Genomic DNA, 25,098 nt, shown 5'->3' with positions numbered 1-25,098 from the left:
CTTGCCAATGTCTCTTTGGCAACTAGTTTAGTTTGCTTGCCAATGTTGGCCAATTTTGGGCAAGGAAAATTTGAGCAAAACTTAGGGTAGCTGAATTTTTACCCTATTTGTGTGGTAGTTTTGGCTTTTGGAGCACATGTGATTACATTACTGATGGGTGTCTCGCGTACTAAGTCAGAACTCGGTTACTAACTTGCTTTACCATGTTCTTACAGTATTACCCCGGTCATCGCATTTGGAGTGCAAACATGGAATTGACAAGAGTCCTTTGGCTAGCATCTTTTCCTATTTTCGTCACAATTGTGTTGATCGAGATGGCACGGCGACGAGCGACGTTCTCCCTAACAACCAAACAATCACCTCCACCGCCGCCCATGGCCACAGGGGCTCCCCTTCTAGGGATCCTCCTGGCACTTCACACCAAGGGCCCACTGCAAGTGATCCGCGACACCCATGCAGAGATGGGGAGCGTGTTCACAGTGAGACTGTTGCATCGCAAGGTGACCTTCCTGGTTGGGCCAGATGTGTCTAGCCATTTCTTCCAAGGGCTGGACTCAGAGATCAGCCAGGACCAGGTCTCACAGTTCACCATTCCAACCTTCGGCCCCGGTGTGGCCTTCGACGTAGACTTCGCCACTCGCCGCGAACAATTCCGCTTCTTCGGCGACGCGATGAAGCCGGCCAAGCTCAGGACCTACGCCCGGCTCATGGTGCAAGAAGTCGAGGTAGGAAATAATTAAGATGGCATCATCTTTAAGTACATAGTTGCAACGATCGTTTAGAAACTCTGATGTGATTGTCTACTACGTATTGTGTATGTTATGCATGCATGAAGGATTTCTTTGCGAAATGGGGACCGACCGGCACGGTTGACTTGAAGCAGGAGCTAGAGCACCTCGTCACGCTCGTCGCCAGCCGGTGCTTGTTCGGGGAGGAGGTCCGGGCCAAGATGCTTGCCGAGGTCGCAACGCACCTCCGGGAACTCAACGATGGCATGCGCCTCGTCACTATCCTGTTTCCGCACCTGCAGATACCAGCGCACCGCAGACGCGACACGGCGCGCGCTAGGCTCGACGAGATATTCTCCGGCATCGTCAGCTCCCGCAAAACAAGCTACCCCGACGGTGGCCCAAACGACATGCTGCAGTGCCTGATCGATTCCAGGTACAAAGACGGCCGCGCCACCACCAAGACGGAGGTCGTCGGGATGCTGGTTTCGGCGCTGTTCGCGGGGCAGCAAACAAGCTCCAGCACGGGCACGCCTCCTCGCGCGCGCCAACGCAAATCACCTGCACGCTGCCGTCCAAGAGCAAGAGCGAATCATGGAGCGGCACGGGGACCGCGTGGACTACGAGGTCCTGCAGGAGATGGAAACCCTCCACCGCTGCATCAAGGAGGTTCTGCGGCTCCACCCGCCGGCGATGATGCTGCTGCGCCACGCGCGGCGGAGCTTCACCGTGCAAACTAAGGACGGCGACGTGTACGAAGTCCCGGAGGGGCGTACGGTCGCGAGTCCGCTGGTGATCCACAACCGTCTTCCGCATGTGTACAGGGACCCGGAGAGGTATGAACCGGACAGGTTTGGCCCCATCAGAGGGGAGGACGGGGCTGGCGGAGCGTTCGCATAGACGGCGTTCGGTGGTGGGCGGCACGCCTGCGTCGGCGAGGCGTTCGCGTGCATGCAGATCAAGGTGATATGGAGCCACCTGCTGAGGAACTTTGAGATGGAGATGGTGTCGCCGTTCCCTGAGACGGACTGGAACGTGGTCATGCCGGGGCCCAAGGGGAAGGTCATGCTTCGCTACAACAGGAGGATGTGAACGACCGCTTAAATCATGAGCCTTCAGAGACCCTACATATATCTACTTCATGTTGCCTGTTACTTTGTCCTGGCAGAAAGGCACCAATAAATTACAGTTGTAAAGTTAACCGTTGCGCCGTGCATACTTGAACTACTGTATTTGTTCGACAAGCCAACGGTGGAGGGCACTTTCGTGAGTGACATAATAGTGGTGACCCTGTGTGTGTGTGTGCACATTGTTGTTTTTCTCGATGGAGACTGTAGCTAAACACTTTAAGACTTGTGAATGTATTATACCGCCTCTTAGCAAAACATAAAGCATATACATTTGGTTGTAGTTCAAAATGTTCTAATTTCAACCAAGTGTGTAAATAATACAAGTAGACCCCCCCCCCCCCCCCCCCCCCACACACACACACACACATCTGGTTGTAGTTCAAAATGTTCTAATTTCAACCAAGTGTGTAAATAATACAAGTAGACCCCCCCCCCCCCCCCCCCCCCCCCAAAAAAAGTAAATCAGTGGTAGAGATAATAAACATACCCCTTCTGTTTAGAGGGCATGATGGGCAAATTAACAACTAATCTGTTCACTAGTTCATGAACGCACAGATAGCCCAACCTGCCCAAAGTCAAATTTTTCATCTTTTTTTGGTACTACAACTCAAATTTGTCATCAACTAAACATACAAGTTAAACATAGAAATACATATATAGCTTTGTACTTTTCCGTCTATTAGTCTTTGTTTTCCATTGGATTCTGAAACTTTTCAGGCTTTCTTCACAAATCCTCTTGATACAACATAGGTTAGATAGTAGGGAATCCTCTAGCAAACTAGAAACCATATCTAGTACAGAAATTTAGCAACAACAAAACACAGTAAATCCCCATTGATACACCTTACAAAAAATTGATTATTGTATAAATGTGAAAGTACTTGTTAAACAAACCGTAATTCTTATCAAAGCACAAATAGAATCCCTTATGGATATGCACCTGTGTAAAAATAATCCAGTACATTATATTCGAGCACTCTCTAGTCCAAGCTCACCAACCATAATCCATGAAGTATGTGCCCTAGCCCGATGAAGACTCCGGCTGCTTCTTAGATTCTTTCTTTCTAGCAATAAAGTCAATGCACTTGTCCTTCAACTCGGGGCAATTGTACATCTCCGCACAAGCTTGAATATCAATAACTGTATCCATTGACACATTATCCCATAACTTTTGGACACACATAAGCTTTAGCCGGTCTAGCGCGTAGCGATCTGCAGCAGCAAGTAAATCAAATAATACCTCATTGGAGGGGTTATCTTCTGTAGTAGGAAACTCATCCGTGTATATGAACCGAAGCATGCGTTTGAATGTTGAAGGCATGATATCGTGCAGCGTGATGGATGACATAGTAGCTTCGGCCATGGACCCAAAAAGCTCTGCCCTAAAGACCGGTGAGCGGGCTGCAAGGATCGCTCGGTTCACGGGGAATGTCTCGCCATCGACAGTAAACGACACGTCCGTCCCATATGGCTGATCCAGCAAGCAGCCGAGATGGTTTCCGATGTCTGAAGGCGGCACGGTGACAGGTGTATCACGCATGACGATGATGGTGCATACGAACGTGATGTGCCCCTCCACAACATAGTTTTCCTCGAGGACCCTTCTGGCCACGAACCGATTATATCCCCAGTCGTCGCGTTTTAAAGGGTCGCCCTTGATTTTGAACTTGTGAAGTTCCGTCGTCTTCCGGGCTTCTGATGGGTTGTCATTTCTATCCATCAGGAAGGCGTCCAGGGAAACATAATTTCCATTGTCCTTGTCGGAGTGCTTTTCTAGTCCCCGCGGGTAACAGTCGATCCTCCACATGTGTTGGCCGACGGAGACGACGTCAGAGGAGATGACCTGGTTGACGCTAAGGTGCTTGATTTGCTCGTAGTCCAACCTGAACTGAAGGACAGCAGAATCCATAGGAGTCAGTCGTCGTGCATGCCGGCGGCTCTGTGGTGGTTGTGCCTCCGTTACTCACTGTACGTACAATCAAATCAAGCAACAGTTAACTAGACGATCCAAAAGATCGAAAGGAAATTTTGCACACTAGACGATCCAAAAGAGAATCCACCCACTGGCTTGCCTGCCGCCACAGGTGGTGGCGGCGATTGGTGGTGAGGCTGCTGTTCCGGCCATACAAGGCGCTCAGCCGCCGCGATCGGTGGTGTTGGGTCGCCTGGTCGCCGCTCGTGCTTTACTGTCTCGTGGGCTCGCTCCTCGATCGGTGGCTAGGGTTTCGTGCTCTTGGCCTCCGGAGTCCTGATAGCTATACGGTGATTATTTTGATTTTATATGAATTTTGATTTTGCTAACCACATGTCCCATGCGGTTGCTATACCGTGATTACCTTTAAGATTTTTTTGGGTTTGTCCCTATGTACGTTTTTTTTTTTTGAGGAAGTCCCCATGTACGTAGGAGGAAGGGAAATAAAGACAAAATGCTAATGCCAGTTTTAGCCGGCCCTTTTTCCGGCCCATTTTTGAGTCGCTGTAGGTGTCAAAGAGGAAAAGCCCATGCGCTCCATGCCTAAGCTCCAACTGAAGCCTACAGACGGCCCATAATTTTGTGCAAGAATTATAGCCCGCCCATACGCTCACGATAAATAAATTGTACAGTACGACTCAAAATAAAAATAAAAATAAATTGTACAGAAAATGACAGATATAGAGAATTGGTAAATACCTATGTGACCGAAATTACTAGTTAAAAGGCACACTTGAAAGGGTTATTCTCAATCTTCTCTTGTGGTGATACGTGGCGCAATACATGTGTGTCACTTGTCACCATCAGGGAGTTTCAGTGGGTTTCTTAATCGTGGGAGGATGAAGCACCACTGCAGGGTTGGCTAGCAGTGGCGGACCAAAACAGGCATTAGTGGGAGGCAGTGCCGGGTCACTTGTAGCACCGGCCACTGGTAACCTTGTCACAAGGCATGAGGGGATTATCTCGCGGGTGAGGCATTGTGACCACCACTGATATGCAGTGTACCAGTAACATGTCTATTAAATTCTACTAAACATCCATTGAATAATTGAGCGATGTGAATGGATGGCTCATAAAACGCCTCAGAAATATGATATAATGCAATGTATCTCGAGTTAGAAATGCCAAGCCAAGTAATATATAAAGATGCAGAACAATATGAAGCATCTGTAATGCAAACCAAAAACTATAAGAAAGTAAGTCCCCAGAATAGTATGACAGAAAGATGGCAAGATACACGAAATATAACCTTAAAATTTGAATGAATAAAAATTAGGATGCCCTAACGTATAAAAGCTTAAGTGTTGGTGCCCTCATACAACAAACATAAATGTCCCTTGATCTACCCACATACTAAAGTTTACCATTCATGAGATTATAATCCATCTCCATTTTCTAGGATGTTGATTATTATTCTTGTTCAATTCTAGCTAGTGATTGTACAACAACAATAACAATCAAACATAAGAAACAAAGGTGATATTTTCTTCACACTAATTTAACTCACTGCAATATTGCTTAGTTCATATATCTCTAGCTTGACTCAATGTTCAAATAAGGAGTAACTCAGTTGACTGAACGAAACTTCTATTATTTAAGCTATACATTACTAGGGCATCACAACTGCAATAATCAGAAAACATGACGTATCAAGACCAAAGAAGTTTCTGAATTAGTATCATTGTTCACCTAAAAAATTGAGATATGTTCATCTCAAGAAATTGAAGAGTGTAACAAGCATGTTCATATACTGAACATGTATGAGCGATAGGAAAGGGAGACTGAATATAGAGCTTGGAAGGTTACTCACACTAGTGAAGAAATGGCTAGCCAAACCTTTAGTTGGTGGTGCGTCATTTTGAATCAGCGCCACCACTATATTTTCACATCACTAAGACCATAGTGGCGACGTTAAAAAATTATTGAACGCCATTGTATGTGGGACCCACAGTTGGTACAAGGCATCGTATAGTGGTGACGTCGCGTTACGTCGAACGCCACACTATTATGTTTACTTGTGGAGTGTCATGTGTTGCCACGCCAGCTCTACAAGACAAGGGGTCTATTTTTTGGAATTACTTTTGTTTGTAATTATTTATTGTACGTTGTGAACATTTTTATATTATATTGTTGTTCATTTTTCTTAAATTTAGAATATTGTAATTGCAAATGGTGCAAGTTTTATAATGTATTTTGACTCTTTTTATTTTTTGTAAATGGTGGTGAGTATTTTTATATTATAGTAGTCAAAAATATTATAGTAACCTTTATGAAAGTAATAATATTTGAATTCCAAATGTTGACATTTAAAAAAAGTACAATTAATCTTTTAGTTGTTTTATTAAAGTAAAAAATGTTGTTTTAATTTTATTAAAATAGTAGTATTTTTTATTTTAATAAATTATAAAATTGTAATTGTTTGCCCACTATACTTTATAAAATGATGACATTTTTTTTCACAAATGCTAAGATTTTTTATTATATTTTGAGTCTTTTATTTGTTTTTCGAAAGTACAACCATTGTATTACTTTTATTAAAGTAAGAAATTTATTCGTATTTATAATCAATTTTATGCTTATTGGGCCAAGCCCAAAAGTGCGTCTGAGGGTCAAAACTAAGGGGGCAACTGTCCTCTCGCCCCACCTCACCCTTTTCGGTGGCTTCCAGTGCTGAGGTAATATGTACACCTCCCCTCCACCTTATTTCTCCTCTCTAGGGTTTCGGTGAGTTCAACCCCTCCGGCTCTTCTCTCTCTACCCTAGGGTTTTGGCGACGGTAACATGTTGCTAGGTATTTGGGTGGGCACGACATCGAGTTAATCCTCTCCACCTCAATCTTCTCTCTACTGTTTCGGTGAGTTCATCCCCTTTTGCATCGGTGCCATTTGTATGCCATGTGTTTGTAAAAATGCCTTGTTTAGGCAATTGAGTAGAATATTACACGGTTTGGCAGTGCTCGATAGGAGTTTGAATACATGGAAACTGCCACGTGTAGGCAATTGAGTAGAAAATGTCATGGTATATGCATTTGAAAAAATGCCATATGTAGGTAATTGAGTAGAAAATGCCATGGTATATGCATTTATAAAAATGCCATGTGTAGGCAATTGAGTAGAAAATGCCATGGTTTGGCAGTGAAATGAGTAGACAACATATGCATTTAGTTGAACTAGTTCCATTGTCTTTGGTGGTTCACTATCTTTGGCAGTTCATTATCTTTGCCAAAGCTATGTAATTTAGGTAATTTCATGATTTGGCAGTGAAGTGATTAGCTTCATTTAGGTAATTTAGGCAGATGTAGCCATGTATGCCCATCCCCTTGTTTGCCAAAACTATGCATATGCTATATACTTAAACAATTATATGGACTAGAGTATGAACTATTTTTTTTGGTTTGCCAAAGCTATATGCGTATGTTATCATATCGGCACCCGTGGAGGAGAAGGTATGTGATATGGACATGCTCAACCATAAGCTGATAGCGTCTCATGAGAGTACAATCAAGGCCCTCGGGGAGGTGAATGACTCGCTGAAGATGTAGAAGGATCAGCTCATCGACGATAAGGCTGATTTCTTTGATAAGATACTTAGACTAAGGGAGAAGAAGGATCAACTAGTCCAGGAGAAGGATCAGCTGAAGAAGGAGACAAAACTCCTGAGGGCCGAGAGGAATCAGCTGAAGATGGAGAAAGCTCATTTAAAAAAAAGAGGGGAGGAGCAATAGGAACAAGCTACACCAGATGAAGTTAATCCTTCAATGAGAGATGTGATGTACTTAGTTTGGTTGAAGACGCGCTTTTGTGAAGCTGAACTAGCACTGTTTTCTAGAACTACTAACTTTTGTGAAGTCGAAACTAGTTAAGTTGATGAGTACCAGTTTTGTGGAGTTCGGCTGGTTTAAATTTGCTACATATAATATATTTTTATTAGCAAAATATCAAATTGCCGGTGTTGGCAAAGATGGAACGATAGTAGTAACATGGACTTACTGCCCACGTTTGACGCGTGGCACACCATCAGTTCCTAAAATACTGTTGACGTTTTCTCCAACGCCACTAGTAATCTTTTTCACTAGCGCCATATTGGTGCCCTTGGAGCCCTATGCCAGCAAGGTCTGTTTTGGCACACCATAGTTAGGCTTTTTTGCACTAGTATGATCTGCTTAGTACATAATAACAGGAAATATAATCAAAAGAGGCAAAGGAAAGAGAGATGCGCGTCGTTCTTGGAGACTCGAAGCAGTATAATATACCGTTCATATGTACCACCTTCACAGAGGACAGCTACCACGTGCTGAGGATCGAAGGACCGCTACCCCGACTGATACCATGACCGATACACAACAACCGCACAACCCTTACCTAATAGATTTTTTTCTATGTTTCTTTCTGTTCCTTTTGTTTTGGTCTTTTTCTTGTATTTTCATTTTCATTTTTTTCTATTTCCTTATTTTTACTTATTTATTTATTTTAATTTTTCCCATATCCTTATTTTAAATTCGAGAAATATTTTTGGATGTATGAGCATTTTTTCAAATTCATGGCGTTTTTATGAATTCCCGAGTAATTTTTGAATCCACAAACATTTCCCAAATTGTGAATATTTTTTCAAATTCATGAACTAATTTTAATTGATGACCATTTTTGAATCTGCAAACATGCAAATTCATGAATATGTTTTTACTCATGTTTTCTTGAATTCATGATTTTTTTTAAAATTCATTAATATTTTTTTAATTGAGAAACATTTTTTTAGTTCAACCTTCTTTAAAATTCAAAATATTGTTGGAAATGAAGAAATAGTAGCATTCTGAAAAACTCGAACAAGCCCCTCAGAAAAAAAGAAACAGTGGAACGAAATACTAGCCCAAGAGCACCTAAACAGCGATTAAGCCTCCAAACAATTGCTGTGGACTGTGGTGCACAGTAGTTCGACCCCATGGGCCTGACCAATCAAACCACGATTAACCAATTACCATTAAAAAATCATATTTTTTAAATAACTGGTTCAATCTTTTCACGAATTTGAAAAAGTTCATGAATAAAAAAAACATGAATTTGTAAAACATTTATTATTTGAGCAGTGCATAAATAAGAAAAAAAATCACGAATTTGAAAACAATTTCGTGAATCAGGAAAACGTTCATGGATTTGATAAAATCAATGAATTTGAAAGAAACGTTTGCGAATATTAGGACAATTCGCTGATTCATTTTTTTAAAAAATTTGAAAAAGTTTGCCAATTTTAAAGATTTTCACGAAATTGAAAACAAATCATGAATTTTAAAAAAATGTTCGTCAATATTAGGAATGTTTTAAAATTTGATGTTTTTATATGAATTTAAGAAAAGTTCAGGGATTTGTGAAAAGTTTTCTAACTTAGTAAATTAAACAGTAAAAAAACAAGAACGACAAAAACAAAAAGGAAACAGGGGGGAAAACTAGCATAAAAATCTAAGAAGACAAACTGAGAAAAACCAGTAGCTTCGCTACGGAAATTTGAATATAAAAGACAGGAAAAGAAAAAGAATTTTCTGGAATGTTACTAACACCAGTAAGCCCACACTTTTTTTTCTTTGTTCGTTATAAAGGCAGACCTGTTAAGAAACGAATCTGCCATGAATGTCGCTAGAGCTATCTATTGCTGGTGCAGACTTCTATACGCAGAAATTAGTTCGTTGCCCCGGTCGCTCGCTCGAGTCGCTGGTCAGGTCGTTGGTCTGGTCCCTTTGCTTCTTCTTTTGTTGTCCAACTGTCTGGATTGACATACTTTTTACTGTTTTTCCGTTTTCGTTCTTTTATGTGTTTTACCTTATGGTTTTCACTGGTTTTCTTATATTTATTGAATTTTTTCTTTCTTTTTCTAGTGTCAATACGGTTTTTAATTCTTTTAGGTGTGTTTTTATGCACATTTTTTCTTTTCTATTACGGGTTTTCACGTTTTTAACGGCTTTTTACATGGTTTTCTTTGTTATTTATTTTTCATTGATTTCCTTTGTTCCTTTCAACAATTTTCCTTGTCCTTTTCTTTATTTTTTAAAACAAATATATTAATTTACATATTGTACATTTTTTGTATACATCACCAAACATTTTTCTATAAATTTTAAATTTTATCAAATACCTTCTTAACATTTTTAATATTTTTTTTATGTCTAGTCTTTTTCATACACATTACACATTTTTTGTAAAATCGCAAACATTTTTATACATGTTTAACATTTTTAAATGCATGATTCTTTTTGAAAATATATTTTTGAACTTTTTTGAATTCATGTTAAATATTACTCTAATACAAGTTAATTTTATTTAATCCATGTTGAACGCTAGAGTTGAGAGCTTGTACCACTCCAACAAAATGTGATGGACACCAGCATTGCCCGCTCCCCCAATTGCCCCTAGATACGCCTCTGCTTCAGCTTGCAAAGCACTTTTAACATGCTTGAGCTTCCCCACCCCAGCAACAATGAACTCACCCGCATCTGATCACAAAAGATAGCCAAAGGCCATCCCTAAGGTGGACTTGCGTCCTCCGGCTATGGCATTGCCAATTAGGCCACAACCAGCTGCATCCCAACCATAATCCATGAAGTATTTGCTTGGACACCAGACGCGCCATCAAACTCTAGATCAAGCACCTCCACGCGAGGATGTGGGAGAAGGAAACCAGAGCCAACCAACCATAAACCACGAATCCACAGTCTTCCATCTGTTGTAGACGGAGAAAACCATTGGCACCCGCTCTTGAACAACCTCCCGTGCTCTGCACCGACGCTGGAGTGAATGTCACCACAATGGTGGAGCCGGAGGACGCAAGTCCACCTTAGGGATGCCACAGCCGCCACACCATCCCGACTTGACAAGACTAGCACACACATCCATCACCCACCAAAAAGCAGAACGCCGTGTCGACGAAGGATACGAAGCTTTATTATTCGACGTTGCCGTCGCCCGTACCGAAACCATGACGTCAAGTAGCTAAAACCTAAGCTACCAGGACCTACATGATCAGTACACGCTAGATCCGGCGGCCCCCCACACCGCCGACCATCAAAAGGACGTCGATGACGGAGAGCCACCGGAAGACGAGTCCGGCCCGCTTGAAGCCCTAGTCGCCCTAGCCTCCACCATAGGTTTTAGGTTTTTGGGGAATAATCGTGAAGGAAATATGCCCTAGAGGCAATAATAAAGTTGTTATTTATATTCCCTTATATCATGATAAATGTTTATTATTCATGCTAGAATTGTATTAACCGGAAACTTAGTACATGTGTGAATACATAGACAAAATATAGTGTCCCTGGTATGCCTCTACTTGACTAGCTCATTAATCAAAGATGATTAAGTTTCCTGACCATAGACATGTGTTGTCATTTGATGAACGGGATCACATCATTAGAGAATGATGTGATGGACAAGACCCATCCGTTACCTTAGCATAATGATCGTTTAGTTTTATTGCTATTGCTTTCTTCATGACTTATATATATTCCTCTGACTATGAGATTATGCAACACACTGGTACAGCGACGTGCTATACAAATGGTTTTTAACCCCTTTCCGCGACGGCGTTTGGAACCGTCACCAAGTGAGTGTGGGCGATAGGGGGTCCTTCCCACACGACCCAGAAATCGTCAGGGATAGGCCCTCCTGGGACACCAAATGAGCTCGTGTGCGATCGGGCGTGGCATCGAAACCCAATCATTTCCGTAGGTATGTACATCCCACACGATGAATCCCAGAAAATCATTTCCGTTCGTATGTATATGACACATAGTTCTTTGTGTGAAAATGTTTGTGCAAGGTGGCCTAACGTAAACAGTTCACTGCTGGAAGCCGTGTGTGATTGTTGTTGATCGAACATGCCTACTTTCTAGAAACTGTGTGGATTGTTTGAGTTCATCGACCACAGTGTTAGAAGTAAGCAGCAAAGAGTCGTAACTTAAAAGAGAAAAACGGCCACATTAGAAAACCCCAATAAGCAGGGTAATTATCCTATTATTGATAATCCATGTACTAATCAAATTGATATTTCTTATAAAACACGCCAGATATTTCATATCCGTATAAAAGCAACCAGGATTTCATCATCAAATTACATCAGATAGCTTCGGCACTCAGTTACGCCATTACACAACAGCACCAAGTTTCACATGCAACATCAAAAACCTTTGGAAAGTAGCATCATACACGGTAAATAGACAGATGAATCTCATATGGGAAACTGCAGAAGCGGAAGGCAAATATTGAGCCTTCAGTGACGTTGAATGTCCTTGCAACTTTAGGCTAGTGGCTATGGATAATTGTGCGCCCAACCTTCATCCTCTTCAGCAAGACTTCAATATTGTATCGTGGGTGTTGAATGAATACCTTCCTCGCCTCTTGACCATGCAGGTGGTTTGAGAGGTAATCATCGGTGAACTGCTTTATAAAGTACTGAAAACAAAGTTATGCACAAATCGCTGTTATAAATTTTGAAATGCCGCAAGGGGTAAAAAACAAGGTAAAAGAGTTAGTACCATCCTATAGTTGACTGATGTCTTCTTCATTGTGCAAACAAAGATCTTGGTGTTATTCGTCACAAGTTTCTTCATCCTAACAATCTTTCTAAGTTTCTTGACTTGACTGATATTCATGGACATCTCATTTTCCCATATGCAAAATGGGTCGAACAGTGGGTCTAAGCATCTGACAGCAGGACCTACATGTGCAAGACCAAATTGTAAGAAACCTAAATATTAGAATGATTCCTGCAACTGCACAATAATGTGCTATTAGCCAAAGGACCATGCTTGAACAAACCTCGATGGTGAACCGCAGTGTCTCCCATTGTTTCCCTGCAACACACATAAGGAAGATCTTGATCAGGTTAACTGAGAGTTGCCATACTATCAGTAGAATATGTATTGAGTACAGCCAAATTTGATTGGTGTCACATGCATAACAATACAAAATTGAACCCACAACAAATGAAAATCATATTGCAGAACTGAACCAAACAGTTAAATGGACAGCAGACCAAATGAACCAAAATAGTTAACTGAGCACGACATTGCAGAATAGAAACATGTACTAGAAGATAAGACAGTTAACAAAACAAAGAATGATTGAGAACAATACTACGAAATGTAGCAATTGTTGGACCAAAGTGTTAACTGAACATTACATTTCGGAGGACCAAACTGTTAACTGAACATCATATTGCATATTAACATTACAGAGGACAAATCGCAAGAAGGCATTGGCGGTGGCCTCAAGAAAACAACACGAACTGTATTTTAAAGTAGACAACCGCGTGGCGGTGTCGACGGTGGCCTCGAAGACGAGGTGCTCCTCCAAGATCTGGCATTCCGCACGCATTGTAGCCATAGTGACCTCGTGCGCGCGTGCGGCCGCATGCTACTGAGCTCCATGTTATACTGCGTGCAAAATGGCTGTGGGCGGCGCTTAATTGGAGGAGGGGACAGTGATTTCGGCAGAAGGTGTAGCGCCGTCGGTCGGTGCATGTGGGGCGGGAAAGGAGGAGGATGGTGTGGGTGGGGTGTGGATTACCTGACCATATCGTTGAGGCCGAGCAGCAAGAAGAAGAGTCGGCGGCAAGGAGGCCGCGCAGCAAGAAGAAGGGTCGCCGGCGAGGAGGCGGCGCTGCAAGAAGAAGGGTCGCCGGCGAGGAGGCGGCGCTGCAAGAAGAAGGGTAGCCAGCGAGGAGGCGGCGCTGCAAGAAGAAGGGTCGCCGGCGAGGAGGCTGAGCTGCCAGTAAGCAGCAGTGAAGGTTTGAACTTGGAAAGCAGGGAGGAATAGTGGAAATGTGGCTTTTGGTGGGAGGGAGGGGTCGGGGAGATAGGTATTTCTGCGGTGGCAAAAAATTTTCACTCGGTGCCGCGAGAAACTGGCGCGCAAGTGTGGTTCAAGCGGGGGCGGTAGACTGTAGACGATGAAGCTTCCTGCGTAAGCCAGACAACAGGGTGCGGCAAGATATTTTATATCGCATCCCACAGGATTCTTCCTAGTAAATTATTTGTGGTATACCTGATTTTTTCATTATGTTTTGAAAGACAAAATGGTGTTACGGAGGGAAAGGATGGTGTTTGAATTGCTAGAACATTTACATACACTGAACATGCAACTAGTACATGAGTGTCTTATTTAAATTTGGAATTATTCTGGGTTCGTTCGGCATTTTTATGCATTAATTGATTTTCTAGGCATTTAATATGCATAATTGAAATTTGAACTACAAGCACATGCTCCAGTGCACCAAAGTTTGTTGAAAAATCACATGTGTGTCCTTGGATGAATTTATAGGTCCCATGCAAGACACGGGAATGAAATTCAAACACCTGGGTGTCGTGGCTCGGCCGGGAAGATTGATAAACTTGGTTTTTTTAATTCCTGTAAATCCAAAACACGCCTAAAAATCATAAAACTTGGCATGGTGTCATGACATGGCACCAACATGCTGCGGTAATTTTTTTAGCCGAATTGGGACAAGCTTTGGTGTAAGCTTCTTGCAAACCGGAGCTTCCCTCAAGAAGGCTCGTGGTTCTGAGAGGGAACGTGTCACCTCCGTGTGCGAAACGACATACGTACACCGTCTTCTCCCGCCTTAATTTTTTTACACAGCCAGATTAGACCAAATAGAAGTATTGTGCTAAATTTTGGAATTATTCCGTGTTCGTTTGGCCTTTTTATACATTAATTGAGTTTCTAGGCATTTAATGTGCATAATTCAAATTTGAACTACAAGCACATGCTCCAGTGCATCAAAGTTGGTTGAAAAATCACATGTGTGTCCTTGGGTGAATTTCTAGGACCCATGCAAGAAATGAGAATGAAATTCAAACATCTGGGCGTCGTGGCTCGGCCGTAAAGATTGAGAAACTTGGTTTTTTAATTCCTCTAAATCCAAAACACGCCTGAAAATCATGAAACTTGGCATGGTGTCATGACATGGCACCAACATGTTGCGGTAATTTTTTGTCCGAATTGGTAAAAGCTTTGGTGTAAGCTTCTTGCAAACCGGAGCTTCCCTCAAGAAGGCTCGTGGTCCCGAGAGGGAACGTGTCACCTCCGTGTGCGAAACGACATACGTACACCGTCTTCTCCCGCCTTAATTCTTTTACACAGGAAGATTAGACCAAATAGAAGTATCGTGCTAAATTTTGGAATTATTCCGGGTTCGTTTGGCCTTTTTATACATTAATTGAGTTTCTGGGCATTTAATATGCATAATTCAAATTTGAACTAGAAGCACATGTTCCAGTGCACCAAAGTTGGTTGAAAAATCACATGTGTGTCCTTGGGCGAATTTCTAGGTCCCATGCAAGAAATGAGAATGAAATACAAACATCTGGGCGTCCTGGCTCGGTCGTAAAGATTAAGAAACTTGGTTTTTTAATTCCTGTAAATCGAAAACACGCCTGAAAATCATGAAACATGGCATGGTGTCATGATATGGCACCAACATGTCGCGGTATTTTTTTGGACGAATTGGGAAAAGCTTTGGTGTAAGCTTCATGCAAACCGGAGCTTCCCTCAAGAAGGTTCGTGGTTCCGAGAGGGAACGTGTCACCTCCGTGTGTGAAACGACATACGTACACTGTCTTCTTCCGCTTTAATTTTTTTACACAGGCAGATTAGACGAAATAGAAGTATCGTGCTAAATTTTGGAATTATTTCGGATTCATTTGGCCTTTTTTCTACATTAATTGAGTTTCTGGGCATTTAATGTGCATAATTCAAATTTGAACTACAAGCACATGCTCCAGTGCACCAAATTTGGTTGAAAAATCACATGTGTGTCCTTGGGTGAATTTCTAGATAACATGCAAGAAATGAGAACGAAATACAAACATTTGGGCGTCGTGGCTCGGCCGTAAAGATTAAGAAACTTGGTTTTTTAATTCTTGTAAATCCAAAACACGCCTGCAAATCATGAAACTTGGCATGGTGTCATGACATGGGACCAACATGTTGTGGTAATTTTTTTGGGTGAATTGGGAAAAGCTTTGGTGTAGGCTTCTTGCAAACCAGAGCTTCCCTCAAGAAGGCTCGTGGTTCCGAGAGGGAACGTGTCACCTCCGTGTGCGAAACAACATACGTACACTGCCTTCTCCCGCCTTAATTTTTTTACACAGGCAGATTAGACCAAATAGAAGTATCGTGCTAAATTTTGAAATTATTCCGGGTTCGTTTGGCCTTTTTTATACATTAATTGAGTTTCTGGGCATTTAATGCGCATAATTCAAATTTGAACTACAAGCACATGCTCCAGTGCACCAAAGTTGGTTGAAAAATCACATGTGTGTCCTTGGGTGAATTTCTAGGTCCCATGCAAGAAATGAGAATGAAATTCAAACATTTGGGGGTCGTGGCTCGACCGTAAATATTGAGAAACTTGGTTTTTTAATTCCTGTAAATCCAAAACATGCCTGAAAATCATGAAACTTGGCATGGTGTCATGACATGGCACTAACATGCTGTGATAATTTTTCTGTCCGATTTGCGAAGGCGCACACATTAACAATGAACAAACTCATTTTGGAACAAGTGCTGCCACGTTACAAATCAGAAACACAAGTACTATTGAAACCCTGGACGTTCTATTTACCAATTATGTGCCGCCAAGCGTCTCCCTTTTTATTGGCTAGGAGGTGTCGTGCGGGGTAGCTATTTGAGTACGAGAGGCGTGCGATCAGACCCCTGCGCGTGCTCATCGGGAGGAGAGCCCTTTGACCTCTACCGGCCGCGCACCTTCCTCCCAACGTCTCCATTAATGGCGCCCGAGCCCCTGTTCTACGGCGTGGCTATATGTCTCACTGGACTGAGATTTAAGAGAGAAAAATGAAAATCTGAACAGAAAGTTTTGCACGGATCTTGATGTAAGATCCGACGGACCTATATAGCATCGATTGCGACTTATAGCAAGCATGATGAATGTTAAGGACGATGATAGTGGATAATAATTGTCTTACATATTTAGGAACATAATTAAAAAAAGCCACATGCGGCAATGCCCGAAATACAGAAGGGCAAAAGAAGAAGGAAGAGAACGATCTGGCTCGCTGATCTCTACTTTCTTGATGCGTTGCTGCAGGCCGCCGGAACTAGTCTCCGCGGCGAGCGGTGATGAGATCTTTCTTGTCCTCAAAATGCTGCTTGAGAGCATACACGGATTCCTCCACCAGCCTTCTGCGCTCGATGCGCAACATGGCATTCTCGTCCATAAGTTTCTCGATGATGAAATCGGTCCTCTTCAACAAGGCAGTGGTCTCCTCCTGCTGCTCCGCACTTCCGACGATCTTTGCCCTCAGTAGGTCGCGCTCGGCCAGGAGCTTCGCATTGCTCTCATTTAGTTGCCGGATGACGCCGGTAGCCTATTCAAAAAGAGGCTTTCATGTCGTCCTGCAACCTCGCCCAGCCGGAGATCTGATCCATCTCGCTATGGACAATCGCATGCATGCGGCTGTAAGAGTCCTCGCCTGCCCGCGCGACATTTTCCCAGGCTGCCGCGGCGCGGGTGGACATCTCTGCTGCATTCGTGGTGCGGCGGGACATCTCTTCTGCTTCCGCGGTGCGGCCGGACCAGTCTGCTGCATCGACGGTGCGGCGGGACCTCCATGCTGATTCGGCGGTGCAGCGGGACCTATGTGCTGCTATGGCCGCGCGGCGGGACATGCCGGCTGCGTTCGCGGCGAGGCGGGACATCTCTCGTGCTTCCGCTTCCATGCTCGCATCTCCCTGGTGGCAATCTCTCGACCCAGAACTCAAGTTGGCCATGGCAGACGCAAGGGAACAATGATGAATGACTTGTTTGTTTTTGTGGATGAGGAGTTGAGGAGGAATGTGCAGTCATCTTGGAGTACTAGTATTTATAACCCAGTACTAATACGCTCCTAAGTGGGAAACCGTTTAGGTTTTGATCGGTGTGAACAGGTTTGCAATTTGAAATGTGACGGGACGCAGGCTCAAAATTTATTGACGGTTATAAGTGCGGCACTATTCCCGAAAGGCATAACATGGGCACGCCTTCTCGGCTGCGTACATGGCGTTTGCACCATAGGGTGCACCACTATAGGCAATGTCAGCACACGTCTTGTTCCAACAACCGTGCGTGCTCGTTCTTACAATCGCGCACGCTTCTTTTAATTAGAGTGTGTGTGCCCGTCCAGCGCACACACGTTGATCTATCTAACTGTTTCTGTTTGTTGTGACTAATCGCAAATAGTTCATCCGTGTGAAGTGTATGCCATCAATCGCAGACACTTTGATCTGGCTGACCCGTTTATGTTCTGTTGCCTAATCGCAAATAGTTAATCCTTCTGAAGCGTATGCGCTCAATCGCACACACCTTTATCTAACTGCCCGTTTCTATTGTTCCTCCTCAACACAAACAGTTCATCCGAGTGAACCGTATGTTGTATATCGCACACGCCTTCATCTGGTTGCCCATTTCTTTTGTTCCGCCTCATCGCAAACAGTTAATTGAACTAAACCGTATGCTCTGCATCGCACACGCAACTAAAATCTGAACCATGTTTGATGGCTCCGCCATCGCAAACATTTTGCACCTTTTTTGATGGTTCTTTTACACCACCGTTTGCGATTACTGTATCGCACACATTTTCGTCGAAGGGTTTCTGATCGTAGTGTAGCATTAGCAGCATCCTGCAGTAGTGACTCCCGAATACCGGAGGAACACTTTGTGTGCTATCAAATGTCACAACATAACTGGGTGATTATAAAGATGCTCTACAGGTGTCTTCGATGGTGTTTGTTGAGTTAGCATAGATCGAGATTAGGATTTGTCCCTCTGAGTATCGCAGAGGTATCTCTGGGCCCTCTTGGTAATGCACATCACTATAAGCCTTGCAAGCAATGTGACTAATGAGTTAGTTGCAGGATGATGCATTATGGAACGTGTAAATAGACTTGCCGGTAACGAGATTGAACTAGGTATGATGATACCAACGATCGAATCTCGGGCAAGTAACATACCGATGACAAAGGGAATGACATATGTTGTTATGTGGTTTGACCGATAAAGACCTTCGTAGAATATGTAGGAGCCAATATGAGCATCCAGGTTCCGCTATTGGTTATTGACCGGAGATGTGTCTCGGTCATGTCTACATAGTTCTCGAACCCGTAGGGTCCACACGCTTAATGTTCGATGCCGATTTGTATTATGAGTTATGTGTTTTGGTGACCGAAGTTTGTTTGGGGTCCCAGATGAGATCACAGACACAATGAGGAGTCTCAAAATGGTCAAGAGGTAAAGATTCATATATTGGAAGGTTATATACGGACACCGGAATGGTTCCGAAGAAGATCGGGGATTTTTCGGAGTACCGGGAAGTTACCGGAACCCCCCGGGAAAGTTAATGGGCCTATTGGGCCATAGTGGAGGAGAGGAGGCAGGCCACGGGAGATGGAGCGCGCACCCCCTTTGCCCAGTCCGAATTGGACAAGGGGAGGGGGCGCGACCCCCTCTTTCCTTCTCCCTCTCCCCCCTTTCCCCTTTCCCCTCTCCGCTGGAAGGAAGGAGGGGGGGGGGCGAATCCTACTTGGACTTGGAGTCCAAGTAGGACTCCCCCCTTGGCGCGCCCCTCCTAGGCCGCCAGTCTCCTCCTCCCCCTTTATATACGGGGGCGGGGGGCACCCCAAAGGCACACCCAAATTTGTCTTAGCCATGTGCAGTGCCCCCTCCATAGTTTACCACCTCGGTCATATTGTCGTAGTGCTTAGGCGAAGCCCTGCGTGGATCACATCACCAACACCGTCACCATGTCGTCGTGCTGAAGGAACTCTCCCTCGACCCTCTACTGGATCAAGAGCTCGAGGGACGTCATCGAGCTGAACGAACACGGAGGTGCCGTATGTTCGGTACTTGGATCGTGAAGACGTTCGACTACATCAACCGCGTTAACATAATGCTTCCGCTTTCGGTCTGTTAGGGTACGTGGACGCACTCTCCCCTCTCGTTGCTATGCATCTCCTAGATAGATCTTGCGTGATCGTGGGAAATCTTTTGAATTACTACGTTCCCCAACAGTGGCATCCGAGCCAGGTCTATGCATAGACGATATGCACGAGTAGAACACAAAGAGTTGTGGGCGATCATAGTCATACTGCTTACCACCAACGTCTTACTTTGATTCTGCGGTATTGTTGGATGAAGCGGCCCGGACCGACATTACATGACCGCGTTCATGAGACTGGTTCTACCGACGTGCTTCGCACAGAGGTGGCTAGCGGGTGTCTGTTTCTCCAACTTTAGTTGAATCGAGTTTGACTACGGCCGGTCCTTGTTGAAGGTTAAAACAACACACTTGACGAAAAATCGTTGTGGTTTTGATGCGTAGGTAAGAACAGTTCTTGCTAGAAACCCGTAGCGGCCACGTAAACTTGCAACAACAAAGTAGAGAACGTCTAACTTGTTTTTGCAGGGCATGTTGTGATGTGATATGGTCAAGACGTGATGTGATATAAATTGTTGTATGAGATGATCATGTTTTGTAAAAGTTATAGGCAATTGGCTGGAGCCTTATTGTTGTCACTTTATTGTATGAAATGCAATCGCTATGTAATTGCTTTACTTTATCACTAAGTGGTAGCGATAGTCGTGGTAGCAATAGTTGGCGAGACGACAACGACGCTACGATGGAGATCAAGGTGTCAAGCCGGTGACGATGGAGATCATGACGGTGCTTTGGAGATGGAGATCAAAGGCACAAGATGATGATGGCCATATCATGTCACTGATTTTGATTGCATGTGATGTTTATCCTTTATGCATCTTATTTTGCTTAGTACGGCGGTTGGATTATAAGATGATCCCTCACTAAATTTCAAGGTACAAGTGTTCTCCCTGAGTATGCACCGTTGCTACAGTTCGTCGTGCCGAGACACCACGTGATGATCGGGTGTGATAAACTCTACGTTCACATACAACGGGTGCAAGCCAGTTTTGCACATGCAGAATACTCGGGTTAAACTTGACGAGCCTAGCATATGCAGATATGGCCTCGGAACACTGAGACCGAAAGGTCAAACGTGAATCATATAGTAGATATGATCAACATAGAGATGTTCACGATTGAAAACTACTCCATCTCACGTGATGATCGGACATGGTTTAGTTGATATGGATCACGTGATCATTTAGATAGGGATGTCTATCTAAGTGGGAGTTCTTAAGTAATATGATTAATTGAACTTTAATTTAATGCACTTAGTACCTGATAGTTTTTGCATATCTATGTTGTTGTAGATCAATGGCCCGTGCTACCGTTCCCTTGAATTTTAATGCGTTCCCAGAGAAAGCTAAGTTGAAAGATGATGGTAGAAACTACATGGACTGGGTCCGTAACTTGAGGATTATCCTCATTGCTGCATAGAAGAATTATGTCCTTGAAGCACCGGTAGGTGTGCCACCCCCCAGCAACTGCAGACATTGTGAATTCCTGGCAGTCGCATGTTGATGACTGCTCAATAGTTCAGTGTGCCATGCTTTATGGCTTAGAATCGGGACTTCAAAGACGTCTTGAGCGTCATGGAGCATATGAGATGTTCCAGGAGTTGAAGATAGTATTTCAAGAAAATGCCCAAGTTGAGAGATATGAAGTCTCCAACAAGTTCTATAGCTGCAAGATGGAGGAGAATAGTTCTGTCAGTGAACACATACTCAGAATGTCTGGGTACCACAACTAGTTGACTCAACTGGGAGTTAATCTTCCTGATGATAGTGTCATTGACAGAGTTCTTCAATCACTGCCGCCAAGCTATAAAGGCCTCGTGATGAACTATAATATGCAAGGGATGGAAAAGACAATTCCTGAGCTCGCGATGCTAAATGCTGCGAAGGTAGAAATCAAGAAGGAGCATCAAGTGTTGATGGTTAACAAGACCACTAGTTTCAAGAAACAGGGCAAAGGGAAGAAGGGGAACTTCAAGAAGAACGGCAAACAAGTTGCTGCTCAAGGGAAGAAGCCCAAGTGTGGACCTAAGCCTGAAACTGAGTGCTTCTACTGTAAAGCGACTGGTCACTGGAAGCGGAACTGCCCCAAGTATTTGGCGGATAAGAAGGATGGCAAAGTGAAAGGTATATTTGTTATACATGTTATTGATGTGTACCTTACTAATGCTCGTAGTAGCACCTGGGTATTTGATACTGGTTCTGTTGCTCATATTTGCAACTCGAAACACAGGCTACGGATTAAACGAAGATTGACTAAGGACGAGGTGATGATGCGCGTGGGAAATGGTTCCAAAGTCGATATGATCGCCGTCGGCACGCTACCTCTACATCTACGGTCGGGATTAGTTTTAGACCTAAATAATTGTAATTTGGTGCCAGCGTTGAGCATGAACATTATATCTGGATCTTGTTTGATGCGAGACGGTTATTCATTTACATCGGAGAATAATGGTTGTTCTATTTATATGAGTAATATCTTTTATGGTCTTGCACCCTTGATGAGTGGTCTATTTTTGTTGAATATCGATTTTAGTGATACACATATTCATAATATTGAAGCCAAAAGATGCAAAGTTAATAATGATAGTGCAATTTATTTGTGGCACTGCCGTTTAGGTCATATTGGTGTAAAGCGCATGAAGAAACTCCATGCTGATGGGCTTTTGGAATCACTTGATTATGAATCACTTGATGCTTGCGAACCATGCCTCATGGGCAAGATGACTAAGACTCCGTTCTCCGGAACAATGGAGAGAGCAACTGACTTATTGGGAATAATACATACTGATGTATGCGGCCCGATGAGTGTTGAGGCTCGCGGCGGGTATCGTTTCTGACCTTCACAGATGATTTAAGCAGATATGGGTATATCTAGTTGATGAAACATAAGTCTGAAACATTTGAAAAGTTCAAAGAATTTCAGAGTGAAGTAGAAAACCATCGTAACAAGAAAATAAAGTTTCTACGATCGGATTGAGGAGGTGAATATTTCAGTTATGAGTTTGGTCTTCATTTGAAACAATGTGGAATAGTTTCACAACTCACACCACCTGGAACACCACAATGTAATGGTGTGTCCGAACGTCGTAACCGTACTTTATTAGATATGGTGCAATCTATGATGTCTCTTACCGATTTACCACTATCGTTTTGGGGTTATGCATTAGAGACAGCTGCATTCACGTTAAATAGGGCACCCTCCAAATCCGTTGAGACGACACCATATGAACTGTGGTTTAGCAAGAAACCTAAGCTGTCGTTTCTTAAAGTTTGGGGCTGCAATGCTTATGTGAAAAAGCTTCAACTTGATAAACTCGAACCCAAATCGGAGAAATGTGTCTTCATAGGATACCCAAAGGAAACAGTTGGGTACACCTTCTATCACAGATCCGAAGGCAAGATATTCGTTGCTAAGAATGGATCCTTTCTAGAGAAGGAGTTTCTCTCGAAAGAAGTGAGTGGGAGGAAAGTAGAACTTGATGAGGTAATTGTACCTTCTCCCGAATTAGAAAGTAGTTCATCACAGAAATCAGTTCCAGTGATTCTTACACCAATTAGTGAGGAAGTTAATGATGATGATCATGAAACTTCAGATCAAGTTACTACCGAACCTCGTAGGTCAACCAGAGTACGGTCCGCACCAGAGTGGTACGATAATCCTGTTCTGGAAGTGATGTTACTAGACCATGACGAACCTACGAACTATGAGGAAGCGATGATGAACCCAGATTCCGCGAAATGGCTTGAGGCCATGAAATCTGAGATGGGATCCACGTATGAGAACAATGTGTGGACTTTGGTTGACTTGCCCGATGATCGGCAAGCCATAGAGAATAAATGGATCTTCAAGCAGAAGGCTGACGCTGACGGTAATGTTACTGTCTACAAAGCTCGACTTGTTGCGAAAGGTTTTCGACAAGTTCAAGGAGTTGACTACGATGAGACCTTCTCACGCGTAGCGATGCTTAAGTCTGTCCGAATCATGTTAGCAATTGCCGCATTTTATGATTATGAAATTTGGCAAATGGATGTCAAAACTGCGTTCCTTAATGGACATCTTAAAGAAGAGTTGTATATGATGCAACCAGAAGGTTTTGTCGATCCTAAAGGTGCTAACAAAGTGTGCAAGCTCCAGCGATCCATTTATGGACTGGTGCAATGTAGGGTAACGCAGCAGAAAACAAAAAAAATTCCGACCTACGCACCAGCCCAGGACCACTATGGAGACTGCATACATGGCTTGATCTTTTTCGTTACCAACTCATAGCGCAGCGGAAGTAGAGTCGATGACGAACGGCGGTGCAGATCCCCGCAGCTAGGATTTACAACCTCCCAACCGCGAGGATGTATACCCACACTGAACTTCGCCATACGCATGACCCCCATGCAGATCATATCTGCATTGCCCTTTAGTCTGCGAAACATCCATCTTTCTTAGACTAAAGTGGAACCCAAAGAACTGTTAGCACTTCATTGATCTGTCAATCAGCATGCTCAGGAGTAGCATGAAAGGATCGCGGATTGCCAGAACTTTGTCAGATTCCACAATGCTGTCAAGATCAGGACTACGCAAATTTAAGGGAAGCAACAAGAACATCGGGTAATAGATTTCATCTGCTACCCGCACAAATAATTTTCAGTAATAGAACTCATCTACTACCTAATTATATTGTGCAACACCCATACATCTCCATGTATTCTAGATCGCAACCTGCATCTACGCATAGCACGGCTCATGATGCCACTGTAGGGTAACGCAGCAGAAAACAAAAAATTCTGACCTACGCACCAGCCCAGGACCACTATGGAGACTGCATACATGGTTTGATCTTTTTCGTTACCGACTCATAGCGCAGCGGAAGTAGAGTCGATGACGAACGGCGGTGCAGATCCCCGCAGCTAGGATTTACACCCTCCCAACCGCGAGGATGTATACCCTCATCCGCCCCACGGACAGCCCTCCGGGAGGCGGTCGGACAGTCCCACGGGTGGTGTCGCGGACAGCCCTTCAGGAGGACAATCAAAACTCGGACGGTCACTCGGACAGCCCTTCGGGAGGATTCACAGAACTCGGACCGTCACTTGGACAGCCCTTCGGGAGGGACTCTCAAAACAGCCCCTCGGGAAAAAGGATCGAAACTACGACCTTTCTACGGGGTTGCACACATACAGTGTCATCTATCCGGCAGGGCTTTGCCGTCCAGAACTAGTTCCTACCGGAACCCAGACAGCCTTTCGGCTCTACGAAACTATTTCGCTGGGAGGGAGAGAGAAGCCAGATCATGCATGG

At 43.7% G+C, this 25,098-nt stretch overlaps 1 protein-coding gene and 1 pseudogene across 1 annotated transcript; one reads left to right on the top strand and one right to left on the bottom strand.

The window, feature by feature from the left end:
* Window positions 1-374: 374 nt before the first annotated feature.
* Window positions 375-1,820, top strand: LOC109752853 (obtusifoliol 14-alpha demethylase-like; annotated as a pseudogene).
* A 1,059-nt stretch (window positions 1,821-2,879) lies between these two features.
* Window positions 2,880-3,767, bottom strand: LOC109752852 (BTB/POZ and MATH domain-containing protein 2-like). Its single transcript, XM_020311768.1, has one exon. It carries the CDS (start codon window positions 3,765-3,767, stop codon window positions 2,880-2,882), a length of 888 nt encoding a protein of 295 aa, XP_020167357.1.
* Window positions 3,768-25,098: the final 21,331 nt, after the last annotated feature.

This window comes from Aegilops tauschii, chromosome 1 (genome assembly GCF_002575655.3).
Source record: "Aegilops tauschii subsp. strangulata cultivar AL8/78 chromosome 1, Aet v6.0, whole genome shotgun sequence".
NCBI classification, from domain to species: Eukaryota; Viridiplantae; Streptophyta; class Magnoliopsida; order Poales; family Poaceae; genus Aegilops; species Aegilops tauschii.
This window is presented reverse-complemented; position numbering and strand designations above follow the sequence as displayed.

Coding starts and splice junctions, on each gene's coding strand:
- LOC109752852 (XM_020311768.1), bottom strand. CDS start 3,767: ATGGATTCTGCTGTCCTTCAGTTCAGGTTGGACTACGAGCAAATCAAG.